This window comes from Tupaia chinensis, unplaced genomic scaffold, assembly GCF_000334495.1.
Source record: "Tupaia chinensis unplaced genomic scaffold, TupChi_1.0 Scaffold140534_1, whole genome shotgun sequence".
Taxonomy (NCBI): Eukaryota; Metazoa; Chordata; class Mammalia; order Scandentia; family Tupaiidae; genus Tupaia; species Tupaia belangeri.
In genome coordinates this window covers 1,718,109-1,732,480 of record NW_006200409.1, presented here as the reverse complement: position 1 = coordinate 1,732,480, position 14,372 = coordinate 1,718,109, and the positions used below count along the sequence as shown (strand labels likewise).

Here is a 14,372-nt window from a genome sequence, read left to right as displayed (position 1 = left end):
TATGCGTTGGGGTGCGTGTTGCACTTGTTGCAGTCTGTGGCTTCTCATGATCCTCTCTCTCGTCATCTTCTTGCCTCCACGTCGCGGTCCTCATGACTTTTTGCTGCACACAGTTGATTTCCCTTCAGTATCCTGCTCAGCACCCTGGCTTCCTTTATGTCTTAACGGGCATCAGTCTTTCCTTTTCATGTCATTGATTCTCACTCCTGGCCACCCCCCTCCCCTTTTTGCTTATTGAATAGGTGCTTTAACACAAAAAAACTTAGATTATTATGATCATCTTATCCATAGCAACAAATAAACGTACACAGGTCCTGATTGAATGCCAAGGCTGCAGTTCAATCTGGGAAGGTTTGTCTGCTATTCATAAACTGCTTAAGATGTTTTCTTGTAGTTTGTGACATAAGCAGACGCTTTGATTTGGTTTCTTTCTACAGCTCCATTTTCAGTCCGGCAGCACGCATTACTCTGCGTACAAAATGATTGAACACCAGATTGCAATTCAGGTAGGAAATGCAAGAGATCCTGAAGCTCGAACTGTCAATGTGTAGGCCTCTTGTATCTTCTATTCTCTGCCCCTCCCCCCCAGATGCTGATGCTATCGGTGGTGATGGTGATGGTTGAATCTTGGCGGGCGGGGGGGATGGTGGTGGTGGGGAGAAGTGGGAAGCAAAGAAAAAAAGAACTGAAGAAATGCTGCTAAGATGACTTGAAGCTGCAGAAGGAGAGAGAAGCCTGTGTGTATTACGAGTTTCTTGGTCAGGCAGAATGGGCACACGGCCCCAGCTTGGCTACTGTTTTTTTTTTTTTTTGCAGAGGGAGGGATCTGAAGTGGGAGTAAAACAAGGGGAGACAAAATGTGAATGGGAAGGATTAAAGGGGGAGGGCAGAGGAGGTCGAGTGACAGCCAGAGAGTTGTTTCCGGTGCATCAAAAAAAAAAATCCGTTAAGAGGTGCTAAGAATATCGCTTTTGACCTGATCATCCTGAAATGTTGATTTCTCGTGAACCTGTTGATATATGACACAGAGAAATGGGAGGGCAAGGCGGCAGATTGGGGCTTCTGATTGAGTGTCCTGTTTCCTGCTCACGTAGTACTTCCATTCTCTTAAATCCAAAGGCTAAACAAATCACGGACTAATATAGACTTGGTGCTGAACTGATGCCAACGGAGCGCAAGAGTGGAGCGAGAGCAGACTAATACGATTTTCGTCTGTCTGCCTGGCCCTCATGGTGTAACTAATGGCACCAAAACTTCTCGAGTGTTCTGGTTTAACTCTTTGGGGAGAGGCTTTTGAAACCTTTTCTGGTGGTCAAGCCTGGCTGTGGTTGATCTGCATTGATGTGGGTTTGCTCGAGCAGTTACATTATCCCGTTGCTCTGTGGCTTGCAGGAGGCACTTGCAGGGCACTGGCCTATATGTGTGTGTGGTCTCTCCTGCCGCGGGAGCCACTTGCCATCTTTGTGGATCTGCCAGTTCAAATCTGCATCTTCCTCGATAAGACTTTCTAATAGCCAGTTGCCCCCAGGTAAATGGAATTACTCTACCAGTGAAAGGCATGAGTCAGCAGACATTTTCATTGGGTGGATTCCTGGTATTTTTGTACTCATTTCAAGGCAACAGTAACTTACTTAAAAAATACTTTGGTTACTCTGCAGTAGCGCGGATCTTGTGTGTGTGTTTTAGGGGAAAGTGTGACTGTTGACTTTACCCCTCCGACCCCAAGTATTTTCAACACCAGAGTGTCTTTCGCTTGAGCGAGTCTCGCAGGCACGTTTCCTGTTGGCCCCTTCTGGCTTTATGATTAACGGCCTAGTAAGGCTTGCTCCTAGAAAATGTCTTAGGCATCGGGCTTGGTTAGAGAACAAGGCCAAACCCTGACTCTGATGAATGGATGGATGAACAGACAATGTCCTGAGACCTGCTACATCTCATGGAGTGCTGGAAAATCCTGTTGCCTGGGGTGTGGGAATTGTTGAGGTTGAATAGGATAGTGATCCTTATCTTGGTGTGGAAAGGCTGGCTGGGGCCATGTCACTGGGAGACCAGACCAGCTGTTGTATCTTTACACCCGTTGCTGAAGTGCCCCTTGTTAGACCGAGCAGTTCGTCTTTCTCCAAACCACCTGGCACGGTGCAGGCCATGTGAAGCTCTTTCTCAGGAGGAGGATGGAGTAAATTACAGAGCTCATTGTTTGAAGGACTGAAACCATCACTATTCCTCCATGAACAGGTAGTATTGTTCTCCCCTGCTTCTATTTGCTAAGGCTTGATGCCCATGTGGGCAAACAGAGAGACATTTTATTAGAGCCCCAGTACCATGCTTTCAGTGTTCACGCTCGCTCAGTCTCTGCGAGACCAGCACGAGGCCAAGCCAGACAGCATCTAGCTGTAATTGTAGCGTGATCATCAAAGGATAAATGGCAAAAAAAAAAAAAAAAAAAAGGAAAGAAGGGGGAACCTCAGACAAAATGAAATTGTTCCCAAAGTACTGCATTGGCCAGGTCAGCAGCACTGTGGGCGGGGGGAAGGGGCGAGGTTGACCTCGCTCTAGTGCAGTGTAGACAAACCTTTCCCCTTCATTCCCTTTTCCATTTTAGGCCTTAAATTCTGTCTTTAGGACAGAATTTTCTTCCCTGGGAATTTAGAACTGTTTAAACTTAATAAATACTGTATTTCAATGGGGGCTGAGCTTGTCGCTCTCCTAAGCTATATCCGAAAATAACCCCGAGTAAGATGACACCATGCATCACGTGAGATTCCTGCCCTTTGCCCTTCCCATCCCTCCTGTAATCTCAGGATGTGGCCCAGTGTACTGTTTATGTGAATGGCCTGAGTGATTCCGTAGACATGTCACATTCTTGGGAAAGTTTGAACACTATTCGTGGCTAGGTTGGGATCCTCCCGACTTTTGACAATCTCTTACCTTCTCTCAGTTTAGAAGAGACAGGAGCAACACCAATGGCCTCGTTCTCCAGAGATGATGTATCTAGAATGAAACGTAAAAGGCTTAAATAAAACCTTTTAAAAACGTTTGCTTATTTATTTCATGAGAAAGAGACAGAGAAAGGAACCCTGACAAGGCGTTCATACCACAATCAGTGCCAATCTCAGCCAGCATGCTTAGGGAGGTTCCAGGGCACCAACCCAGGGTGGTTCCAGTTGTATTACCACTCGCCACTGCCTGGTCCCTAAATGGCATTTTTAAAAAAGACATAGTGGTTAGCTCCATGGCCTGGTGTTTAAGGCAGCTAGATCTCACATGGCTGACATGGTTCGAGTCCCAGACCTGATCGGTTGAGAAACATGAGGGGACACGCACGTATGTGTCCCAAATCCTGGAGGGCAGAGAGATGGAGAAGAGATTGCAGCATGAGCACACCCCATGGTGAGGGGTGGCTGTGTTTTCTTCTCATTGCTCTGTGTTTCTCAGCTGAGTGCAGCTAGATCTCAGAAACACACACACACACATGCACACACACACACACACAAAAACCAGCCCCCGGTTATTTCATTCTATTGACTTTCAAAAAGTTTTATTGAAGTGCATTTTAAATATATCACAGTACACAGCCCTTTAGTAGAGAATTACATGAACTTTCATAAACGTGTACCTCCATGAAATCATCACTCAAATAAATAGAACAGGGTTCAGACGTATTTTCTGTGAAGGGCCCGATTGTAAAGACTGGGTTGTCAGAAGAGTCGTGATGTATTTTTCTGTGTAAAAATGAGTCATGACTTTTCTGATGACCTAGTATTCAGGCTTTTTGGGCTATATGGTTTTTTGTTTTGGCTTCAGTTTTCTAGTGGGTGCATGTCTTTGCCAGAGAGAGACAGAAGGAGTGGGAGAAGGAAAGCAAACTCCACTCCCCGCAAGTCTCCCCATGGGGCACTCCCTTCTCTATCTCTCCCTCCTTTTGAGATTTTGGGCATACATGTGCCTGGTATGTTTCTCAAGCTGCTGAGTCCGGGACTTGAACCACAGTCTGCCATGTGGGATCCAGCTGCTTTAGCCACTAGGCTTTGGGCTGGCCCCATGAGGACATGAGGTTTCCTTTTTATAAAAAATAATTATTTTAGGGACTGGCAGGTATATGTTTAAGGGTGCTGGATTCCACATGGCTGGCTGTGGTTCGAATCCTGGACCTGGCAACTTGGTTTCTCATTTTCCTCCTCTCTTTCTCTCTCTCTGTGTCTCTGTCTAATTTGATCAAATTAAAATGAAATAAATAAATAAAACTTTTAAAAAAAGAATTAGTTAGGGATCAGCAGATGATGTAATGGTTATGTTGCTGGACTCCCATATAATCGACCATGGCTTGAGTACTGGATCCGGAGGTTTAAAACTCGTGCTGAGCATGTGTACGTCTGTGCCCAAAGTCTTGAGAATGGAGGAGAGATATTGCAATGTGGCCATCCCCCCTGGGGTGTGATTTCTTGCTTTTTGTCTCTCTGTGTCTCTATTGAGCACACACTCCTTATAGCAAAAATCTCTCAAAAAAAAAAAAAAAACCTAAAGAATAATTTTACTCATTATTCGTTTTTAAAATTTGACCAGAGAAAGGTAGAGACAGAAAGTGAGAAAGCAGGCTGCGAGGTCCGGGTCTCGAGCCACGGTTGGCCATGTGCAAGTCCAGTGCCTTAACCATTGTGCCAACAACTGCTGGTCCTGGTATACAGTTCTATACAACTACTCTACCCTGCTATTGTGCTTTGAGAGGAGGCCAAGATAGAGGAGTGTGTGTGGCCATGTCCCAATAAAACTTTATATATAAAAACAGGCAGTGGCTGGCTATGGCCCCACAGGCATACTTCGCTGGCCTCTAATAAAGGAGTCTCCTTCCCCCCTCCTCTTCCTCCGGCACCTTCTTCCTCTTTCCCCTGCCCCCAGTCAAAATTCTCACCATGGATTAGTTTGATCTATCCCCATGGATTCGTTTCGCCTGTATTTTTGGCTTCATGTAATTGGAATCACGCAGATTGGAGTGTTTCACATCCGGCCTCACTCGGCGTTATGTCTGTGAGCTTTATCCACGTTATTGTGGGTAGCAAGGATTTGATCTTCCTCATTGCCATGTCGGATTCCATGTATACATATGACCCAGTGCACATTCTCTTATCCTTTCTGCATTGCTGGATATTTGAATTACGTCTAGTATTTTGCTTTTATGACTAAAGCTCTAGTGACATTCTCACACATGTATTTTGGGGGGGAAGTATGTTTCTGCTTCTGTTGTTCATACACCAGGGGGGCTTTGGAGAGGCATGGGTAACTGTGTGTTTAGCTTTGCACTGGCCTTTTGGCAAACACTTGAACTGGATTTTGAGTGCTGCCATTGAAATGTGCCAGCTAGTATTTAGGTGTTTTTTGTGGGGGAGGGAGTAGTACATACCTGGGTATGATGGGAGGCCAATTTTGCCCAAGCTCCAGTACAGGCCCCATCACCCAGTGGTTTGGCCTGTGGCCTTGGGTCCTAGGGACATGTCCCACCATCTTCTCCACTGAGCAGAGAAGAGGACTGACTTCAGAGACTGGACCCCAACGGGAAATGTGAAGACAGAATGGCGTCCAGGGCTGTGTCCTGGAGGTGACCATAGATAGATGTTTAGGGATCTCTGTTGCCTTCCTGAGGAGAGCTCTTCCAGTGCTCCTACTCCCATCATTATTCCAACCTCAAGAGCAGTGTTGTAATCAAGGTCAGGACCCACAGACGATGTTTCCCTTGGTTTTCAGAAGAACTACTTCAGAACCAATTAAGCCTTTGTTTTAAGAGTATTTTGGCCAAAGGTTGATGTTTTAACACCAAGTCAGATGTGATTTAGGGAAAAAACCACACACAGCAAAAACAAACTGTGTAGACCTTTCTTGGTTGTTTTTCTTTTAAGATGTGAAGTGGTTTGTGTGTGTGCGTGCATGCGTGTGCTTGTGCGTGTGCGCAAAGACAACTAGGAGAGGATCCAGAAGAAATGGACCATTTTATTTGTTTACACAGCTGAGCGGTAGAGACTTTGCCGTGGGTGTTGCTTTCCCTCTTGTCCTTTTGCTTGCAAGTTCCTTTTTGAGCTGCACCAAAGCATGAACCTTCTGCTGGGTCTTAGGACTCCTCCACCGTGACTCAGTCAGTAAGGCCACCAGGTCGCTTCACCAGGACCTGGGTACATTTTGGAGCTAGAGAAAGGCTATAAACTGGAGTGTGACCTTGGCCCTTTTTCCTAAGTGTGAACTGGATATTTGAAATTGTTAAGATTCCTAAGGTGACATGGCTCAGCCTCCATCTCTCTGCCCTAGTAGACCTTTGCATTTGTGATGAACGTGGTCAAGATGAGTGGACAGACAAATGGCGTAATGGTTATATTGCTGGACTCCTGCATAGTCAACCGCAGTTCAAGTCCTGGACCGACCTGGAGGCTTAAAGCTCATGCTGGGCGCGTGTGTGTGCATGCCCAAAATCCTGAGAATGGAGGAGAAGAGATTGCGGCATGGTCATCCCTCTGGGGGGTGGAGGGGTGTTTTCTTGCTTTCTGGCTCTTCTGTAAGCACATATACCCTCTCCAAAAAGAAAAAAAAAAAAAAATCAGGTTTGTGGGGTTGCTGGCTTTACTCCTGTTCAGGTTTGTGTTGGTGGCCTTTTGTGTCCTGAGCTTGTCCTCTGACTCACCACTAGTTACCTGGCCTTTCACTTTTCATGAGGATTTGCCATCCTGGTTGAGAAACAGATCTGGGCTAAGTGGAGAACTCTGGAAACAAGTTTAGGTCTTGGTGCAGTTTCTTCCTCACTTTTCCTTATTTCCTGGCAGACGCTGGCTATGAGATTTCATGCCTACTTTCTACAAAGAAGGGTGTGTGTGTGTGTGTGTGTGTGTGTGTGAGAGAGAGAGAGAGAGAGAGAGAGAGAGATGCCGCCTCACTACAGTGGTTTGACAGCTTGCTGATGTCACGCTACTCACCCAAGAGGCTCACTCACTTTCTGTGGGAATGAGTTTTGGCTTAATTACCTAATTTAAGTTTATATCTCAGGATGGTCATTTATTCAAAAATATTTATTGTGTGTCTACTGCGTGTGAGGCCTCTGGGGAATTTTATTAGTGAACAAAACACAAAAAGCCCTAGTTCTTCCCAAGCTTAAATCCTAGTGATGTTTTAAATACTGACTTATAAACACCCTACTCCCCTTGGTTAGATTGATAGGTTTCTGGTGCAGTCCAGGAGTTACATTTTTATGAGGGTTGTGATTTTTTTTTTTTAGTCTACAGAAGTTTGAAAAGTGCTGCCTTAGAGTCTTCTGGAATCAATCCATTGATCCTTTATTGGATGTTCATTTTCAGCTGTTGAATAAAAATTGAGGGTGGCCAGGTACTCGATTGGGATAACATTTTCTCCTTTGGAGTGAGAAATACTGTAATGTTTGCATGTTTTTTTTTTTTTTTAATAATTTTTTAATTTAACTTTATTTTAATTTGGCTAGAGAGGGACAGAGAGCAAGAGAGAGAAAACAAGCCTTCAGGTCCAGGACTTGAACCATGGTTGGCCATGTAAGAGTCCAGTGCCCTTAACCACCACACTACCTGTTGCTCCCTCCCATGAGCTTTTGCGGCCTTTACTTCTTCATGTGTTTGTGAAGACAGCCAGTTACTTTCACAGAGCTGTAGCAGAGGCATTAGTTTGGGAAGAATAGCATGGATAATAACATGCTTGGTCTTAGGGGTCAGAGACAATAACAGTTAATAGTAATAGCAGCTTTTTTTTTTTTTTTTTTTGAGAGGTTTTAGCTATAGGGTGAGTGCACTCGCCAGACAGAGACAGAGAGATAGAAAGCGAGAAATCACCCCCCGGGGGGATGGCCACGCTGCAATCCCTTCTCCTCCGTTCTCCTCTCGGGATCTCGGGCACGCACATGCGCCCGGTGTGAGTTTTAAGCCACCGGGTCGGGGATGCGAACCACAGTCGACTATGTGGGAGTCCAGCAACATAGCCATTACGCTAACTGCTGGTTCCCAAGTAATAGCAGCTTTTGTTTATTGAATTCTCCTATGTGTTGGGTCCAGCGTTAAGTGCTTTATGTAAATTATTTATTTTTAGTTTTTGCTATAGGACACGTGTGCTTGCTGGAGAGAGACAGAAAGAGAGAAATTGAGAAAGCACCTTCCCACCCTTCTCAGGGAGCATGGCCACATTGTAGTCCCTTCTTCATCTCTCTGTTGGGATTTTGGGCAGGCATGTGTCCAACACACGCGCCCAGAGTGTTTTTAAGCTGCTGGGTCTGGGGCTTGGACCGCAGTTGGCCATGTGGAATCCAGAGCCTTAACCACCAGGCCACTGGCTGGCCTGTGAATTCTGTGTTGATTCCTCAAAACGACAGGGAGCAGGGAGCGAAACCTGAAGGATGTAGTTATTATTGTTCTCAGCATGGTATCTTTTTGTAAATGAGGAAGCAGATACCTGAGATATTTTGCATAAGGCCAATTAGGATTCAGACCCAGGCGGTGAGACTGGAGAGAGACAGTCTGCCTCCTCGCATTGTGCTAGCTGCTGCCTGCCAGGTGTAATGTCCAGGACGGTTGAGGCTTGCTTTCCTAATGCTGTGGCCACCAACCAGTTTTCTGGACCGTGTACCTTGGAATCACCTGGGAGTTGTCCAGAACTACAGAGCAGCTTTCTGCGTGCTCCTCCTCGGAGAGTCTTGTCCGTAAGCCTAGGCCGGTGTTGACCTACTAGAGCATGCTTTGCCTAGAGTGTACCTGGACAGCTTGTTAAGGTGAAGATTGGGGCCTCACTGTAGGGGTTCAGGTCACGTGGGTCTGGGATAGGTCCCGAGTTTTAACATTTTCGGGTGATGCGGATGCCTCTACTCTGGGCTCAGCTTTTGGAGAACCAGTGGTCAAGGACAGTGGTTCCAACTCTGGCTGTGTGTTATGGCCTCCTAGGAAGCAGTTATAGCAATGTTTAGTTAGGTCCAGGCTTCTGCTCCAGACCAATCCAATCAGCACCTCTGGGGTGAGGGCCCGGGCCTCCTCGACTCGTAAGAGCTTCCTGGGTCATTTTAATGAGCAGTCAGGGTTGAGGAGCACTGGTTTTGGGAGCCGTGGAATCTATCCTCCTTCCTCACTGGTGAGGTGATTCTGATGGCTGATCAAAGTAGAGGATGGCAGAGAACAATTGTGTTGTAGGGCCTTGTTTTGTTGACTTGTTTATTTTAGCTTGACTCTGTTTCTTTGGAGGAGAAAAGAGGGTGGTAGTTTCGGTTAGATGCAGAGTTCTGAAGAATAGCTTCACATGGTAGGAGTCTCTGTTTTGAGAACATTTTAGACAGCTAGTCAGTGCTGGCCACTGTCCCCTGAGTTGTTAGCACCAGTGAGAAAAGGTGGGATCTGGTGTCATGCAAGGAGCCTAGTCTATAAGAGGGCTGGGGCTGGTAAGGATACAGAGGGACGTCGGGATTCTGGACTGGAAAATACCCAGAAAGAGTATAAACGGTTGTTCCACCGCTCATGTGTGCTCCCTTACTGGCCGGAACAGCTTGGTCTAGAGGTCTGATCTGTGGCAGTCAGCTGGTTGTGCTCTCTTAGCATAACTTCTATCTTGTAAGTTCTACTTTGTAATATTGACTTCTTTTAAAATCCCTGAAAATTATGGGGCTATTGGGCTGAGCACAGACATTCTAAATGGGTTGTGGTTGACATTTGCAGGCCTGTGGGGCTTAACACGTAGTTTGTTTCTGGAGTTTGATTTAGTTGCGAAGTATCACGTTCTGATCAAACTGATAAGGGGATTGCAACTTTTTTTAACTGGTTTACCCTGAAGTCTCAACATGCTCTTCAATTAAACAGAAATGGCAACAGACTATTATTCCCGAGGGTTCCACCAAAACCACTATGTGGTTGGCAGGGTGCTTAATGTTTAATGAATAAGATACTAAAATTTAAAAATAAAGTTTAAATCCAACCTGTGGCCTGGTGGTCAACAGAGCCAGATCCAACATGGCCAACTGTGTAGTTTCAATCCTGGACCCAGCAGCTTAAAAAACGTGCCAGGCGTTAGTACATGTGTGCGTAAAATTCCCAACAGGAGGAGAAATGAAAAGGGGGTTGGGGTGTGACCACATCCACTACGGGGTGTGTTCTCGCTCTTTTTCTTTTCTTTCTTTTAAAATTTTTTTTTTTTTTTTTTAAAGGTTTTTGCCATAGGGAATGTATGCTGGCTGGAAAGAGAGAAATCGCCTCCTGGGGGGATAGCCACCCTGCAATCCCTCCTCCATTCTCCTCTCCGAATTTTAGGCATGATCGCATATGCACCTGGCATGATTTTCAAGCCTCCAGATCTAGGACTTGACCTGCAGCTGGCCATGTGGGAATCCAGCGCCTTAACCATCATGTCACCTGCTGGTCCCCGTCTCTCTTCCTTTGGAGAGTCAACATGCCCTTTGGCAAATTAAAAAACATGTTTAAATCTGTTTATCTATAATATATGAAGAAACATCAGAGTCAAACATGTGTGGGCTCTGTGAAACATCTTCACGAAATCCCACTGTTTTAAGGAATACAGCTGGGAAAGTGCTTGGCTGCACCTGATTCCCTGCAGATCAAGGCCTGGTCTGGAAACTGTCTTTGCCATTGGTTAGCACTGGGGGCTGGATGAGCTAGAATGGCTTAGTTCCGGCTTTCGCATCCTCAGCACTATTGACATTTTGGACTGGATAATTACTTGTTGCCGAGGTCCATCCTGTGCCTTGTAGGGTGTTTAATTAGCACTATCCCTGACCTGAACCTTCTCGATGATGTCACGGGTACTAAACAAAAATGCAGCAACCAGAAGTGTCTCCAGCAAGTTCCCCATGTTCCCCATGGGTCAGATTCAGCCCACGGTGAGACCCGTGGTCTCGGCGTGTCCACGTGGGCCTGACCCCTGAAACTGCAGTAGCATTGCCTTTGCCATGGAGATGCAGGAGGAGGTGGCTAGCTCAGGTGTGGTCTTGGAATCAGGTAACTTGGTTTGAGTCTCTGTTGTGCCAAGCCTCCGTTTCCTAATCTGTAAAATGGGGACACTAGTAGTATTGCCTGTTTTGAAAGGGTTATTGGGAGATGAAAAGAGCTAAGTTATGAGCTGGGCAGGGCCATGGTGCAGAACAGGGTGCTTGATTCCCGTGAGCTGCTGTTTTTTTTAATCACTGAGGACTATGAGGTACTTGTTTGCAGGTTTAGAATATGTCTTACGCTGAAATGCAGTGTGTATTTTGTATGTCCTGTCAAGAACATCATACATGATAAATTTGATGACCTGGACTATCTTTGCTGGGTAACAAAGATTTATGACTCCTGTTGGTTGCTGTTTACATTTCTCTTATGTCACTTAAAAAGCCTGCCTCGTTCTTGTTGCATTTGAGTAGAATATAAGCTCTTCCAAAGGACAGAGAGGGTGTCTTGCTCATTCTCATGTCCCTATAGTCCCATGCAGTAATTCCTGGGACATAGTAGGTGTCTGACAAGGGGTGTGAATATATTCCAATACACAGCAGGGAGCAGCGAGGAAACTGTGAGTGAGTGAGACCGGGGTGTGTATTACAGGTAGCAATCAGAGGGCAATTTAAAATTTGTTAATAACAGTCCCTTTTATGACAGGGCTCGTCATCATATTTTTGTACTCAGCCAAATAATTTGAGATGGGTGTTTCAACCCCTTTGTCAACTTCACATTCTTTGCCAGGTCTCTCACGTTCTGATTTCAGCTCTCTTTCAGAGCATGAATGTGCGCTGTGTCCGAATGTCTGTGGCATTATTCCAACCGTGAATAACCGTGGTTGGACTGGTTTATAGTTTATATGATTGTCTTCTAATTTTCAAAATGCTTAGAAGTTAGTGGCTCTTAAAAACAATACAAGCTTTTTTTTTTTTTTTTTTTTTTTTCTGTGGAGAGGTTTTTGCCATAGGGCACATGCGTTTGCCGGACAGAGAGAGTAAAAATTGGTGGGCTTTAAAAACAAAACAATCTTTTTTTTTTTTTTTTTTTTTTTAAATGACAAGTAGTCTTACCAACTGGAGACTAGCTTTTTCTCAGACTTTGACAATTGTCATTCATTCTAGAAGGAGACAACATTTTGGGGCTGGCAGGTGGCATGGTGGTTAAGGAGGCTGGGCTCCCACATGCCCGACCATGGTTTGAGTCCTGGACCTGGCCACTTGCTTTCTCACATTCTCTCTCTCTTTCTCTGGTCAAGTTAAATAAATAACTAAGTTAAATATTTTGTGAAAAATAATTTTAACAACTATCTTCCTTCTCGTGGATAGATGAGTGCATACAAATGCATTCATGCCTTTCTATTCCCAAATCTCGTGCCTCCCTGGATGTTGAGCTAAGAGGAAGAGCCATAATAAATGGCTTTGGTTGAAAATCAGAGATTTTCCAAGGCTTGAAAATGGTTGTGGGTGGTAATGGCCTATCTTGGGGTGTGTGTGGAAAATATCTTTTCACTAGGGCTTTGGTGAGGCAGCTCTGTAGAGAAGACAGTCTTGTGTCAATAGTTTTTAAGTTGATTCAGTAAGCATTGTTGGTGATTGAAATTGAAGAATTGTGAAGACAATTCATCTTGAGGAACAGAGAGCATCGGGTGCAAGCCAGGCTGCCGGGAGCAGACATTGACATACGGGCCGTCATCAAACTAATTGTTGTTTGAATTACCTGTTATGATCCGATGACAAATCTGCCTTGCTCCTGCCACTGGAGCAGAAAATGTAGCTTGAATTGGCGTGATGTTAGCAAGTGTAAACTGTACTTCAACAAGATGGATAAACCCAATTATGGGGCAGACCTGTAGAGAGAAAATCCATTTAAATCTCGTAATGTTAAGCAGAGCTGTGTTTAATTCATTTGGACCAATTTGGGAATGATGTATGAGCGTTGGTGAACATTAGTCAAAGGGGGACACTTGGGGGAAAGGGATGTGCCGGGACTGCGGGCCCCTCTGGGGAGGCAGCTGGGGTGTCGTCTCAGCAGCCCGCACTAATGGCGGGGAAAGGCAGAAATGACAAAACGATGTACTAACCGCTGCGGGGGAGCAGCACCGTGTAAATGAGCCAATACGGAACCGAGAAGCAGAAAGGAAGGGAGGTGTTTCTCCTAAATGCCATGGACAGTCCAAAATATAAAGGGAGTTGGAGGTTCCTTTCCTGTGTGCCAGCCCCTGAGACCCTTGTGGGCTTTTCCAGCCTTTTAATAGAAGGTTTGGAAAAGCTCTTGCTAGAAAACTTGGTAATGATTTAAGGAGAGAGAGGGAAGGAGAAAGGATGATATCATGGGACATTCATTTATTTTTATGTATTTATTGGTTTTTAAGAAACCCATTTATTTAATTCCATTTATTATTATTTTTTAACTTGACCAGACAGAGACAGACAAAGAGAGAAAGGGAAAGTGAGGAAGCCAGCTGCCAGGTCCAGGACTCCATAGGCCATGTGGAATCCAGCGTCTTTAACCACCACGCCATTTAACCACCACGCCACCTGCTGGCCTCCTCACAGACATTTAAATCTCTATTGGAAAGGAGTTAAGAGGGGACTCTTATTCTGAAATGTACATATTGTATATATCTAAAAGTTTAGGAGGCATAATGCATTAAAATTTTTTATCTGACAGCTACTGAGTGGTGACCCAGCTCCGCACATAGTGGGTCCTCAAGATATAGCGATTAGGTGAATGGAAGCATTGACTTTAAGAGAGGTAAGCTGCCCAGTCTAGATTCTGGTGTTTCCTTCAATTAGGATAATCAGACCTCACATCCTGGTTTCACCCAGGAGTCATCCCTGGCTTGTATTCCAGGGATCTTGTGATTTTTATATGATGGTACTTTGTATTCCTGCTTGTCCAGTGTGGGTTTTGCCAACAATGTTTTTAGGAGATTCCTGGTTCCTAGGCCCTCCAGTGAGTTACCATTGTTTGGATTTTCTCTTTTGTTTTGGGGGGTTCTCTTTTTCTTTGAGGAGTGTACTAGCCTTCAAGACGGTGCTATGGAAAGGAGAACTTAAAGACTGGGATGTCGGAACCAGCAGTTGGCATAATGGCTATGTCGCTAAACTCCCATGTAGTCGACTGCGGTTCGAATCCCGGACCTGGTGGCTTAAACTCAGGCTGGGTGTGTGTGTGTGCATGCCCAAGATCCTGAGAAGAGAATGGAGGAGAAGGGATTGTGGCATGACCATTCCCCCGGGGGGGGGGGTGATTCTGTCTTTCTGGTGAGTGCACGTGCCCTATGGGAAAAACCTTTTGCGCCCCCCCCCAAAAAAAAAAAAAAAAAAAAAAACAAAAAAAAACAACAACTAAGGAGCTTGGCGATGGACTGCCAAGAAATTCATGGTTGTGTGTTCTTGTCCAGCACCCGTC

At 45.3% G+C, this 14,372-nt stretch overlaps 1 protein-coding gene across 8 annotated transcripts in view; it reads left to right on the top strand.

Moving 5' to 3' along the window:
• Positions 1-419: 419 nt before the first annotated feature.
• The window catches only part of TCF7L2 (transcription factor 7 like 2), a 217,233-nt gene continuing 203,280 nt past the window's right edge, over positions 420-14,372 (top strand). For 5 of the 8 annotated variants that reach the window (XM_006162771.3, XM_014593396.2, XM_014593397.2 and 2 more), the window contains exon 1: positions 421-506. In XM_006162771.3, coding sequence (XP_006162833.1) covers positions 480-506 — 27 coding nt within the window. In that variant the 5' untranslated portion in view covers positions 421-479. Of the gene's footprint in view, positions 507-14,372 lie in introns of all 8 variants that reach the window. The other 3 variants (XM_014593399.2, XM_006162770.3, XM_014593395.2) reach the window with 2 other exon arrangements.